This window comes from Lagenorhynchus albirostris, chromosome 19 (assembly GCF_949774975.1).
Source record: "Lagenorhynchus albirostris chromosome 19, mLagAlb1.1, whole genome shotgun sequence".
NCBI classification, from domain to species: Eukaryota; Metazoa; Chordata; class Mammalia; order Artiodactyla; family Delphinidae; genus Lagenorhynchus; species Lagenorhynchus albirostris.
In genome coordinates, this window is record NC_083113.1 from 6,735,668 (window position 1) to 6,748,418 (window position 12,751).

Consider the following 12,751-nt stretch of genomic DNA (forward strand, 5'->3'; position numbering starts at 1 on the left):
TGGATTAATTAAAACTTACAGTTTCGATTATATTTGGGGTTTGGGTTTGGAGATGGACTCTTCACTAAGTACCCACTAAACTCAAAAGATTTTATTGATTGTAGGTTACTGGAGGTTGCTGTGAAAAGGTCAGAGGACGAAGCCAAAACAAAACTTATATGTCGTTGTCATACTGGCCACCAATTCCTGTTATGCTGTCTCAGAAATAACTTCTGAATCACTCCCTGTACTCGCCCTCATTGCTTTAGTCCATTTATCTGAATTACTACTGAATTTGCCACCGCACTGGTCCCTTCTTAGAAGGTATCTCTCAAGCCACCTCCTTTTTTTCCGTACCACACCATGTTTATTACCATACCCTCCATGAAGCTCTGAATTAGTATACTGATTACAGACTAAAGCAAGATCTCAAGAGAATTCTTTTAAGAATGTATACAAGCAAACATCAAACGGATTCTCCATTATCATCTTCCATTACTCCCTGCCTTCCACTTCCCAATGCCCTGTGGTCTCATATGCTACCAGGAATTTGCAAATACTTTCCCTCCATTGAAGTCCTTGGCACACAGGAAACAATGAGAGAATATTAGTTACTATGGCTGTTCTTTCATGAGTCATCTTAGATGTCACTTCTTCGGATAGCATTCTCGGACACCTTCCAGGTCAGTCTCAAAAACAATAGTACAGTTATTATTAAATATAAAATTGCAGCTGTATTGTGGTGCTAACGATAGGAAGTATAAAAAGGCATCCAATAGAGAAAATATGTCTATACAAGGGATGACAAGATCATTTATCTTTCTAGACCATCATAATATGCTAATTTGACTGCCCTCCAAAATGTACTGAGTTCCTCAGACAGAAACTCTGTAATATTTTTGTATCCACAGTGCTCAGAACAAAAAGTTGAACAGAAGTTTTCAATAACGGACTATTAAATGAATAACTGAATTTGGCTTGCAAGATACAGTATTCTCTTCGTCAAGGTTCTATGCTGCTCAGTGAAAATTAAATACAGCAAAGGTGCAAGAGAATGTATATATGTGCTGCTTTTTGAAAAGAAAAGGGACAAAAAGTAGTATCTACTTGCTTGTACTGCCAAAAACACACACACACACACACACTGGAGGGAGACACAATAAAACTTACCTGTGGGAGCCAGAAGGTCAAGGGAAAACAAACTGAGAACAGGGTAAAAGTGAGACTCATAAATGCACCTTTTTATATAGTTTTAAGTTTTGAACCACATGACTCTGTGCCCTATTCAAACAATTTCAATCCAATCTTGATGGGGAATACACATCTAAATCCAGGAAAAATAAAACTGCAAGTCTATAAAGGGCTTATAAGGAGAGGAACATAGTTCTCTGGAGGGCCAGAAATTGGGGAACCTGGCCAAGTGAGGGAAAGCTTCACTGAAGAAGTGATTGTTGAAGATGATGAAGAATGAAGGAGGGACCCAGAAGATAAGAGGAAAGAAAGGAAAGTCCTCCCTCACTAGGACTAATGATAATACTGTTAATTCATTGCATTTGGCAGGCACTATTTTAACATCTACTTCTCACAATAAACCTACCCAGGCAGATATTAAAGATAAACTGAGGTGAGTTGAGTAACTTGCTCAGAGGCACACAGCTCATGGCTGGCACGGCATTATTCAAATCAGGCAGTATGGGACTTCCCTGGTGGTGCAGTGGTTAAGAATCCGCCTGCAGGGAACACAGGTTCAAGTCCTGGGCCGGGAAGATCCCACATGCCACGGAGCAATGAAGCCCGTGCACCACAATTACTGAGCCTGCGCTCTAGAGCCTGGAGCCAGAACTACTGAGCCCGCATGCCTGGAGCCTGTGCCCCACAACAAGAAAAGCCACTGCAATGAGAAGCTTGCACACTGCAACAAAGAGTAGCCCCCGATCGCCGCAACTAGAGAAAGCCCGGGCACAGCAACAAAGACCAAATGCAGTCAAAAATAAATAAATAAATTTCTTTTTAAAAAATCAGGCAGTATGACTTCATTGCCCACTCCTAACCACTGTTTGAGGTGAAGGATGATCTGGGTGTGGAAACAGGCTTAGGCATGCACTGGGCCTCCTTTACCTGGGGATGCCAAGTTCTGAAAGGTAAGCTCAGCACGTGGCCCTCAAAGCTCAGGGCAGCCCAGCCAGCCCGTCCCAGGCCCCAACTGATCAGTTCCAGGAGTGAGCCCGCCTGACCATGCCTTGGCTGGAAGTGGAGAGTCACAGGAGAGGAAGTGGAGGGGAGCTGAGGGTCAGGTTGCTGGAACCCTCGTGACTGATTCTTTGCTGGAGACTCTCTGTCCTGAATCCATCCCATTATAATGTGAGGGTGGTGATGGGGACCGTAGCCCAGGATTTAGGACAAATATGTTCAAAATTAGGTGTGCATCAGGCCCTTGTTAAAAATGCAGAGTCCGGGACTCCAGCCCCAGAGGTTCTGGTTTAGGAGGTGTGGGGTGTGACTCAGGAATTGCATTAAGTTTCTCAGAGAATCTGAGGCAGGAAGTTTGTCATAGACAATTATTACAAACAGTCCTGGAATGTTCTCTGGTTACAAATATTCTGAAGGGTGAGTCCCCTCAGTACTTCGATTTTGGCTCAAATTATATCCAGAAAAGCCTTTCATTGGGGAGGGGGAAATCTCCCTCATTCCTACCTACAGATTACTATAAATTACTATTATTAGACTTCATTTCTCCTCATAGGATTTATCACTTCCTGACATTTTGTAATCTCACCATCTCTCTCCTTTACTAGATTATATGGTCCATCATAAAGGCTGTTCCTTTGCCTGTTTTGCTCACTGATGTTTTCTCACTGTGTAAAACAGTGATTTGCACAGTGATGGTGCTTTAAAACGTTTCTGGAGGAGTAAATTACCCAGACCCAGGATTTTGGTTGAATTCTGAGTGGGCCACAGCACGGCAAATTTCCATGTCTTTTATGCGTAGGACTGTTTGTAATTGGGATCTTATATCCTCATGGGATCATGGGAAAGAACTCTGGATAAAGGAGAAAGCAAAGACCCCACTTTGAGGACAGCCGGAAGGAATGAGGGAGATAGAAGACACCTGTCTCAATTCAGCAGGTCACAGAGGAGCCAGGATCTTTAAATGGCAACTCTTCACAGGTGTTAGGCCTGTGGACAAATCTCAGGATTCATTTCCAAGACATTCCAAGATCTCACCTCCTCCCACTCCCTATACACTCCACCATTCTTAAAGACTAAGGCTCTCATTTTGCATTTGTTCTATTTATTCTAGGAATCATTTTCCTTTTCTGCTTTGTCCCTTTATAATCAGTTAAGTCTCTCTAACCTCAAACAGTTTGGGGTGTCAATTTTGGTCTTTAGAACTGTCCCTTGAGTGACAGAATACATTTTGATTAGCCCATTAGTTTATTCATTCACTTTCCAAATCTGGAGCTGATAAGAATTATTTTTCCCCCCTCTGTGCTGGGAAACCGAAAATCATGGAAACCAGCACTCTCCAATATAACTTTCTGGTACAATGGAAATGACGGTAGAGCATCTTCCCATTGTCTCACCACTTTGCTGTCTGTGCTGTCCAATTCTATTGCCACGAGTCACATGACTGTCGAGCACTTGAAATGTGACTAGTGTAACTGAAGAACTGATATTTCATCTTATTGGTTTTCAATTTTTTTAAACATTAAAATTTAAAGAAAGCCACTAAAATTAAGGAATTTGTAATTTCCTCGTGGAGATAACAAATAGGCATTAAAAAAAAACAAACTTATTTGGGGAATTCCCTGGTGATCCAGTGGTTAGGACTCCGCACTTTCACTGCTGAGGGCCCTGGTTCAATCCCTGTTTAGGGAACTAAGATCCCACAAGCCGTGTGATGTGGCCAAATAAATACATAAACAAAAATAAAAAATAACTTACTTGAAACAACGAGATCCTACTGTATAGCACAGGGGACTATACTCATTATTCTGTGATAAACCATAATGAAAAAAATATGAAAAAGAATATATATACATACATATAACTGAGTCACTTTGCTGTACAGCAGAAATTAACATTGTACATCAACTATACTTCAATAAAATAAATTAAAGAAAAAACTTATTTGTGTTCTATGGTGCTTAAATACCATTATTAACTCCTTCCCCAACTCCCAAATGATATGCTCCTTCAACAACAAATTGTCATATTCCCTTGAGCCAGTTACTCCAGGTCCATTTCACTTACTATGGATACTTACATCCTCTCACTAAATTAGCTTGAGTGTAGAGATGCCACTTAAAGATAATCCGACTACCTCAATGGTCTCTCTAGGGAACCATGAGCTTTCTCTATTCTGATCACCACAATATCCTCAGCTTTTGGAACAGAACCATATACCAAGGATGTATTTGACAAATACTCTGTGAAAGACCAAACTGACTCAGTCTAAGGCCGTTGTTTCATTAGTCCATCTGCATAATATAAACTTCTGAAAGTTTAAGGAAGACATCCCAGTTTCAGATTCATTGTTCACCTTGGCCTGGGGAAACTGAATTGATATATACACGCCCCATATCCCACCAATCCAATATTAGCCCTCTTGTGATTTTTCCTCCATAGCAACCTTCCAGAAACAAATTATATGTTTTAAAAATTCACCTCCTTATTTCCTCCACTTAGTTGAACACAGGCTTCCTTCATTTATTTAACTGACACAACAGAGCAACTGACGTTTGTGTGTTTGGGTTAACATCAGATTATGCCTCTGTATCAAGGCATATATGTAATTGGATGAGTAGGTCACGTGCTCCCAGTCTCAGCATTTATACAGTTTCTCTCAGTGTATACTTTTCAGCCACCATATGAACTAGAAATTTTCACTCAACCCTTTTCCTCAGAGAATGTCTTAATTTTTTCCCTACTGGTTTTCTGTGACATAAAATAAAATATAATTGACCACTGAAGGCACAACCACATTCACTGCATTCATAAGGGTTCTCTCCTGTGCCAACCCTCTGCTTTCTCCTGCGGGTGCACATCTGGCCACAGGCTGTCCCACTATGACTACATTCCTGTTTGCTAGGAGCCCACTGATGTTGACTGATGTCTGAGGGACCACAGAAGGTACTTGCATTGTCACTGTATTCAGGTTTTTCTCTTGGAGGACAACACTACTCTGTGAGGACCTGTGACCCTCTGAGGGAGGATTTTCCACCTTGACTGAGTGAGTTTTCTGATGTTTATTGAGGACTGACTTCCCTCTGAATGATTTCCCACATTCACTACATCTATAGGGTTTCTCCCCTGTATGGATTCTCTGATGGATAACGAGCTGCGGCTTCTCGATAAAGCCTTTCCCACAATCGCTGCATTCAAAGGGTTTCTCTCCTGTGTGAGTCCTTTGGTGTTTAATGAGACCTGTCTTCTGCGAAAGGGTTTTTCCACATTCCCCGCACACAAAGGGAGTCGTTCCTGTGTGAAATCTCTGGTGTGCTGTGAGGCACGTCTTTTGGCTGAAGCCTTTTCCACATTCATTGCATATATAAGGTTTCTCGCCTGTGTGAATCCGTTGATGCACCATAAGATTTCCCTTCTGGATGAAGCCCTTTCCGCATTCACTGCATATAAATGGTTTCTCCCCAGTATGGGTTTTCTGATGGACACTGAGCCCTGATTTCTTGAGGAAGGCTTTGCCACATTCATTGCATTCATAAGGTTTCTCTCCTGTATGCGTTCTCTGATGTTCAGTGAGCTTGAACTTTCTGAAGAAAGCTTTCCCACATAGATTACATCGATGGGGCTTCTCTCCTGTATGAAGATTCTGGTGATCAGTGAGCCAAGACTTTTTGATGAAAGCTTTCCCACATTCACCACATACATGAGATTTCTTTATTTTTTGAGTCTTCTGATGCTTGATGAATTGGGAATTAGTACTGATGAGTTTTTGGCTTTTGGGGAATTTAATTTCAGTATGAAACCGTTCATTGTCAGCATGGAGACAGGATCTGACTTCTCCAGTAAACTCAGCAGGGCTCTTTATTTCATAGCTCCTGCTCTTGGAAAGTAAAGTTAAATTTGATTTCATACTTTTTCCATGTAAGTCAAACATACCATGATTTTGCCTGAACAGAAAATGAGTTCTGCTCCGATGAACAGAATATTCCAGTGGGTTCTGTTCATGCCATTGTTCTAGTCTCTTCTCCATGCTCTCATTTTGTAAGTGCTCCAGCAGGTGATTATCAACTTTCCAGACTTCTAGGAAAGAGAAGAAGAATGAATTCCTCCATCTTTCAGATTTGGAATAAAGGTATTTTTAAAAATACTTTGATGTGAGGTGTCTTTTTAGTGATGACCCTATGGTATGAATGTTAATAAAACTCCATGTTTAATGATCTTTATACATTGGAAAAAAACAGTCATAATGAATAAATACAGATTTGGTTACTTTCTAAATACTGTAAAATACGAGCAATTTCCTGGGAGCAGGAGACCACAGGTTGCAGGGCCACCTCATCCAAACTGGGGAGGGATGGACTCATTCATTCCACAGATCCTTACTGATCACCTCTGTGTACCAGGAATGGTGCTAGTGTTGGGGATTCGCAAACATACTCCTCGTGTTCAAGAAGCCTATACTGTAGGTGGGTAAAACCACTTTACAGGGCAGAGATAGACACAAGGAAAACAGCTGCAGGTTGGAAAACCTGGCGGGAAGGAACGATGGAGAGGAAGAGAGGTGGAGGAAACCAGGGCTCATTCTGGAGGAAGACAGGCCTCCCCAAGGATCCATTGTGCTGGTCTGCATGAGGGGAATGAAGAATATGACACAGCAGAAAAAGAAAGAAAGAAAAAACTAGAAGACAAAAAAAAAAAAAAAAAAAGAAAATGACGCAGTAGAGAACTCCAAGCACATTTAACTTACAATGCGCACCTCAGAGAGATCCATTATGCAACTTAATTCTAATTCCATCACGGCACGTTTCACCCCCTAGACATATTATTTATTTTAAATTTTGATTAAATTGATGTCTCGTCCTCTTAGAATGAAAGCTCTTGGTCTATTTGTTTTTTCAACTACTGTTACCTTCCAGCTTACAATAGACTATCAAAAAAAATAATTCATAGAGGAATGAATCAAGGAAGCAATCACACGTATGGAACAGATTGGGAGGTTTAGGAAAGAAGATGGAAATCTCTGTGTGAACAAGATGATATGTCATGGTGATCACTAAAAGAAGAATTTTTGTGTCATGTGACAGGTAACATGGTTACCTAGGACTTTTTTTTTTGGCTGTGCCACATGGCACATGGGATCTTAGCTCCCCGAACAGGGATTGAACCCACGCGCCCTGCAGTGGAAGCGTGGAGTCTTAACCATTGGGCTGCCAGGGAAGTCCCTACCTGGGACTTAATGTTATCAGAAGATGAGGGGAAAGAAATGAAAGCTTTCAGGAAGTGAATACAATGGTAAGGTCTACAGTGAACAAGAAGAAAGTTCAAAATCAGTAAATACACAAAGGAATTAATTCAAAGTAGCCAAGAGTTACGGTCTGGTTGAGGCTGGAACTGAGAATGTAGGATGTTAAAATAACTTTCCTGGTTAAAAATTCATCATGAACAGCAGACCCCTTAACAGAAAAGAGCTCTGCAGGTGGGGGACATTTGAGGTAATGCCTGAATGGCCAGGATGGAGGATGCACAGGAGTAAGGCAAAACCTAAACTTCTAGGGTTTCCTGGGAGGGAAGATGATCTTAGGTCCTTGCAGTTACTGGGAACTCAGGAGAGCTGCCATCAAGATAAGTTATATAGAAGCCAAGTCTGTGGTGGAGCACACTGGGGAGAGATGAATTTGGGAGTCTTCTCCAGTGACCCTAAGGAGCTTAGCTTATTACGATGAAGAAAACTTTGAAGGTTAAAAGGTCATTGGAGAAAATGGAAAACAAAATCTTTGGAGAACCTCAGAGCGGGAATAAGGCACAGTGAAGACCAGTCTACTTTGGGGCCCGGCATCCAAGATGGGGTGGATGTGACAAAGGAAATCACCATTACTCGTGGAGCAGAAAGGCGCAGTAGTCAGAAGACAGTGAGGAATTCAAAGTTTTCTCTTTGGAGAGAGGCCTTGGAAGGTGGAATTTCATAGAAAACGAGGTAGAAGTGTACGAAGAAGAAGGAAAAGATATGAGAATCCTAGGGAAAAGAAAACTATGTAAACAAAAATCAAGATGGGGCTAAAATAAAGAAGAAACAGATCTCGGAAAAGACAAGAGTCTTCCCTAAGAAGGGATATATTTTTCTCTAAACTCCTACAAAGAAAAAGAGGTCTGACATCGGGAGAGAGATGCATGGAGGCACTGCTTACCCAGCGTCCAACCCCCTCACAGCTGTGACTCTTCTCTGACCAACTACAGTGTGATTTCCACGCCTGTCACCTTGCTGGTCTCTCACTCACCTGAATGGGTTCGACAGTGGATTTCATCTTCCATCATCCATGGTTCTCCGTGATCCAACTTGGAGAGTATGTCTGGTTTGCTGGCTTGAAAACCTATCCGTGGGAAATGACAGCAGATTTAGACCCACTGAATTGGGCTTGGGATCCGTGAAGACAGCAGAGTGTTACATTTGAGGACAAAACAATGTTACAACCTACAAGGTAAAGGCTTTTCTCTCAGGAGAAGGGAGAATATACCCACGTATCTGGGTAAGGGGCTAAGAATCTATTGCTTCAGAGCATCACAGACACTCCAGAGCTTTCAGAAGCTGAGAAAGGAAAGGCCACTGATTGGGGACCCTCTGAGGGACCCAGGGGAGCCATCCTCACCCACAGACAGCAGGTTGCTATAGTTCTCCAGCATCACGTCCCGGTACAGGTCCTTCTGAGGAGGGGCCAGGAACTGCCACTCCTCCCACGTGAAGTCCACGGCCACATCATCAAATGTCAGGGTTTCCTGGAATAACAGTGGTGTTTAATGAAGTGATGTCCTTTTGATGATATGGAAGAAATGTTAAAGTTTTTCTGCTCATTTCCACTTTATAGGCTGCATCGAGATATCTAGCAGGGTTTTTATTTTAATAAACCATTGAAGAAGCAAATGTCTAATAAAATATTCTCTAATTGTGTAGTCAGCCACCCATCCATTTATCCAATTAGAAGTTTCTATAATGTGTAGAAGTTAAATCTTCTTGTTAAGCTAGAAACACCACATTCTCATATATATATATGTAAATATATATATATATATATATATATATATATATATATATATGAAAAGAAAGGGAAAAGAAAACTCTGCAAACAAAAATCAAGATGGGGGTAAAATAAAGAAGAAACAGACCCCAGAAAAGAAAAGAGTCTTCCCTAAGAAGGGATATATTTTTCTTTAAACTCCTACAAAAAAAAGAGGTCTGACATATATATATATATATATATATATATATATATATGAATGACAGACAAAAGATACACATATTTATACTTTACAGAATAATGGAAATGATTTTTTACAGGCCTCTACAAATCCATCAGGGAACAAAGGAAAGAATAAAACAGAACAAGAGTCACCTGGGCCTTGATCATTTTCTTCTGTTTTCTGAAAACAGCTGGCAACGGGGAGGTTCTGTCGCTGTGTCTTCTGGATCTGCTCTAAATTCTGTTCTGTCTTCAATCAAGTGTATCCCAAGAAATGCTGATACCAAATTGTGTAACTTCTCCCTCCTTCTACTGATTCTTTTGCTCCTGGGGAGTCAGGACCTGTGGGTTGAGGAGAAAATTCAAGCTGAGGGTACATTTCTTCTCGGCTCAGATGTTAACGCTGCTCCTGGGCGCTCACCTTAGCCCAATGCCCACAGCATTGCCGAGTGTCCCCAGAAGATTGTTGCCCCAGGAGACTTTGTTCCTCTGCCCAAAAAGCCTAAGATTCTGACTGTGGTGGGGGTATTCCTTTATTCCATGAAGTTGAAGTGCGGTGACTGTCAAAGGAGATGAGGGAAACGAGGTCCATCCCAGCAGCAACCCTCAGGAGCAGGAGACTCTCAGGCAGCTCAATTATACAAAAGGGAGCGTATGGGAGGAGAGGCGCTGGGCACTGCTTTCCTTTAAACCGTGTGCGCTCAGGAACTTCTTCAAACGTTTTTATACACCCTGTGAGTACACACACTTCAGTTTGAAAACCAATGTACTGGGCAAACCAGAAGCAATGTCTTGTAAGCAATAATGGTAATATCTTAGGAGGTTTTAAATACATAAAAAACTAAAATACAAAATAATAGTACATAAATTAGAAGGTGGTAAATGAAGTTGAGGTGCTCTAAGACTACTGTATTGTCAGAGGAAAGTGCAGAAGTACTAATTAACGTAAGAATTTGACAAAGAATAATTACATGTGATGTGTAATCTCTAGTGTCGTAATGAACATTAATAATTTTCTTAAAGTACGTAATTTGCAGTGCTACCAGAAGAGGGAAATGTAATAACAAGAAACTCATCCAGAAGAAGGTACGATTCTGACACCAATTTGAATATGTGTGTTTTTTGAACACACCACCAAGCAATGCTACAACACTGGCTGGATGTCCTACAGTTCATCTCAATTCGGTCGCTATGTACCTGGAGATAATATCATATCCCACCGGTTGAAGGCTCAGTCCTATGAGACTGGCTTCTACCTCCTACTTCATGTGCAAACACAAGTCCAGATTGTCACGTGTACTTCTAAGCAACCAGCCACAGATGGCAGGTTCCAATGACCCCCCTCCTTGGGTTGATTAATTTGCTAGAGCAGGGAATTCCCTGGTGGTCCAGTGGTTAGGACTCCGTGCTTCCACTGCAGGGGGCATGGATTTGATCCCTGGTCGGGGAACTAAGATCCCACATGCCGCGTAGCATGACCTAAAAAACAAAAAAAAATGAAACACAAAACAAAAACCAAAAATTTTCCAGAACGGTTCACAGAACTCAGAGAAACATTTTAGTTATTATATTTACTTATTATAAAAGGATGTAACTCAGGAACAGCCAGATGGAAGAGATGCCTAGGGCAGGGTATGTGTGTAAGGGCAAGGAGTGACCCCTATAGGAGCGTCACTCTCCCTGCATCTCCACATGTTCACCAAGCCAGAAGCAATTTCACTCTGTGAATACATCTAAGAAATACATCCCTCCAAAAATATGGGCATATTTGAACAAGCAGACATGCTCAGTAATTTCCATAGCACCATTACTCAAAATAAACCAAAATGCAAACAACACAAGTTTAATAAATACTAGGAAAAACCAAATATTCAAACAATGGAATGCTGTGGAAAAACTACAGTCTTTGCACAGCTTTCAAGCTAAGAATGACTTTTCTGTTTTTAAAGGACTGTAAAACAAAAATAAAGAAGTATATGTGAGAGAACTGTGGCTTACAAATCCTAAAATATTTACTGTGTGGATATTTATATATTTGTCTGACCCTTGTTACAGAGGGGAAGAAAAAGTACACCTACGTGCAAAAACGTGAATACTTCTCAGAAATACTGAGCCTGACATAAAAAATGCATGATGTGGAGAAAACTCTAATTTGAAAAGATACATGCACCCCAATGTTCATAGCAGCACTATTTACAATAGCCAAGACGTGGATGCAACCCAAGTGTCCATCAATAGATGAATGGAGGGCTTCCCTGGTGGCGCAGTGGTTGAGAGTCCGCCTGCCGATGCAGGGGACACGGGTTCGTGCCCCAGTCCGGGAAGATCCCACATGCCGTGGAGCGGCTAGGCCCGTGAGCCATGCCGCTGAGCCTGCGCGTCCAGAGCCTGTGCTCTGCAACGGGAGAGGCCACAACAGTGAGAGGCCCACGTACCGCAAAAAAAAAAAAAAAAGATGAATGGATAAAGAAGATGTGGTATGTATACATACAATGGAATATTACTCAGCCATAAAAAGAAGGAAATAACGCCATCTGCAGCAACATGGATGGACTTAGAGATTATCATATTAAGTGAAGTAAGTCAGAAAAAGACAACTATCATATGATATCACTTATATGTGCAATCTAAAAAACTGATATAAATGAACTTATTTACAAAACAGAAATAGACTCACAGACATAGAGAACAAACTTATGGTTACCAGAAGGGATGGGGGGTGGGTAGATAAATTACCAGTTTGGGATGAACATGTACACACTACTGTGTATAAAAGAGATAAACAATAAGGACCTACTGCATAGCACAGGGAATTATACTCAATGTCTTATAACCTATAATGGAAAAGAATCTGAAAAAGATTCTGTATAACTGAATCACTTTGCTGTACACCTGAAGCTAACACACACTGTAAATCAACTACACTTCAGTTTTGGGGTTTTTTTCCTCTTTTTTTTTTTTTTTTTTTTTTTTGCGGTACGCGGGCCTCTCACTGTTGTGGCCTCTCCCATTGCGGAGCACAGGCTCCGGACATGCAGGCTCAGCGGCCATGGCTCACGGGCCCAGCCGCTCCGCGGCATGTGGGTTCTTCCCGGACCGGGGCACGCACCCGTGTCCCCTGCATCGGTAGGCGGACTCTCAACCACTGTGCCACCAGGGAAGCCCTACACTCAGTTTTTAAAAATGCATGATGTATAATTACATTGAAACACAGTTGAAAATACGCAAAACTAAATAAACCATAATGATGAGGAATGAATGATTATGTTATAACACCATAAAGAAAAGTCTGAAAGTGCTTGCTAATAGAGAAGATGGTATTCACCTTCGGGTGTGAGGATGTAATATAATTGGGA

At 41.5% G+C, this 12,751-nt stretch overlaps 1 protein-coding gene across 10 annotated transcripts in view; it reads right to left on the bottom strand.

Annotated features, from left to right (window-relative positions):
* Positions 1-4,664: 4,664 nt before the first annotated feature.
* LOC132509782 (zinc finger protein 350-like) overlaps positions 4,665-12,751 on the bottom strand; it is a 59,486-nt gene continuing 51,399 nt past the window's right edge. For 3 of the 10 annotated variants that reach the window (XM_060131241.1, XM_060131240.1, XM_060131239.1), the window contains 4 exons: positions 9,549-9,955; positions 8,808-8,934; positions 8,439-8,531; positions 4,665-6,243 (listed from right to left, as the gene is read on the bottom strand). In XM_060131241.1, coding sequence (XP_059987224.1) covers positions 4,907-6,243; positions 8,439-8,531; positions 8,808-8,934; positions 9,549-9,563 — 1,572 coding nt within the window. In that variant the 5' untranslated portion in view covers positions 9,564-9,955 and the 3' untranslated portion in view covers positions 4,665-4,906. Of the gene's footprint in view, positions 6,244-8,438; positions 8,532-8,807; positions 8,935-9,548; positions 10,875-12,751 lie in introns of all 10 variants that reach the window. The other 7 variants (XM_060131238.1, XM_060131237.1, XM_060131234.1 and 4 more) reach the window with 7 other exon arrangements.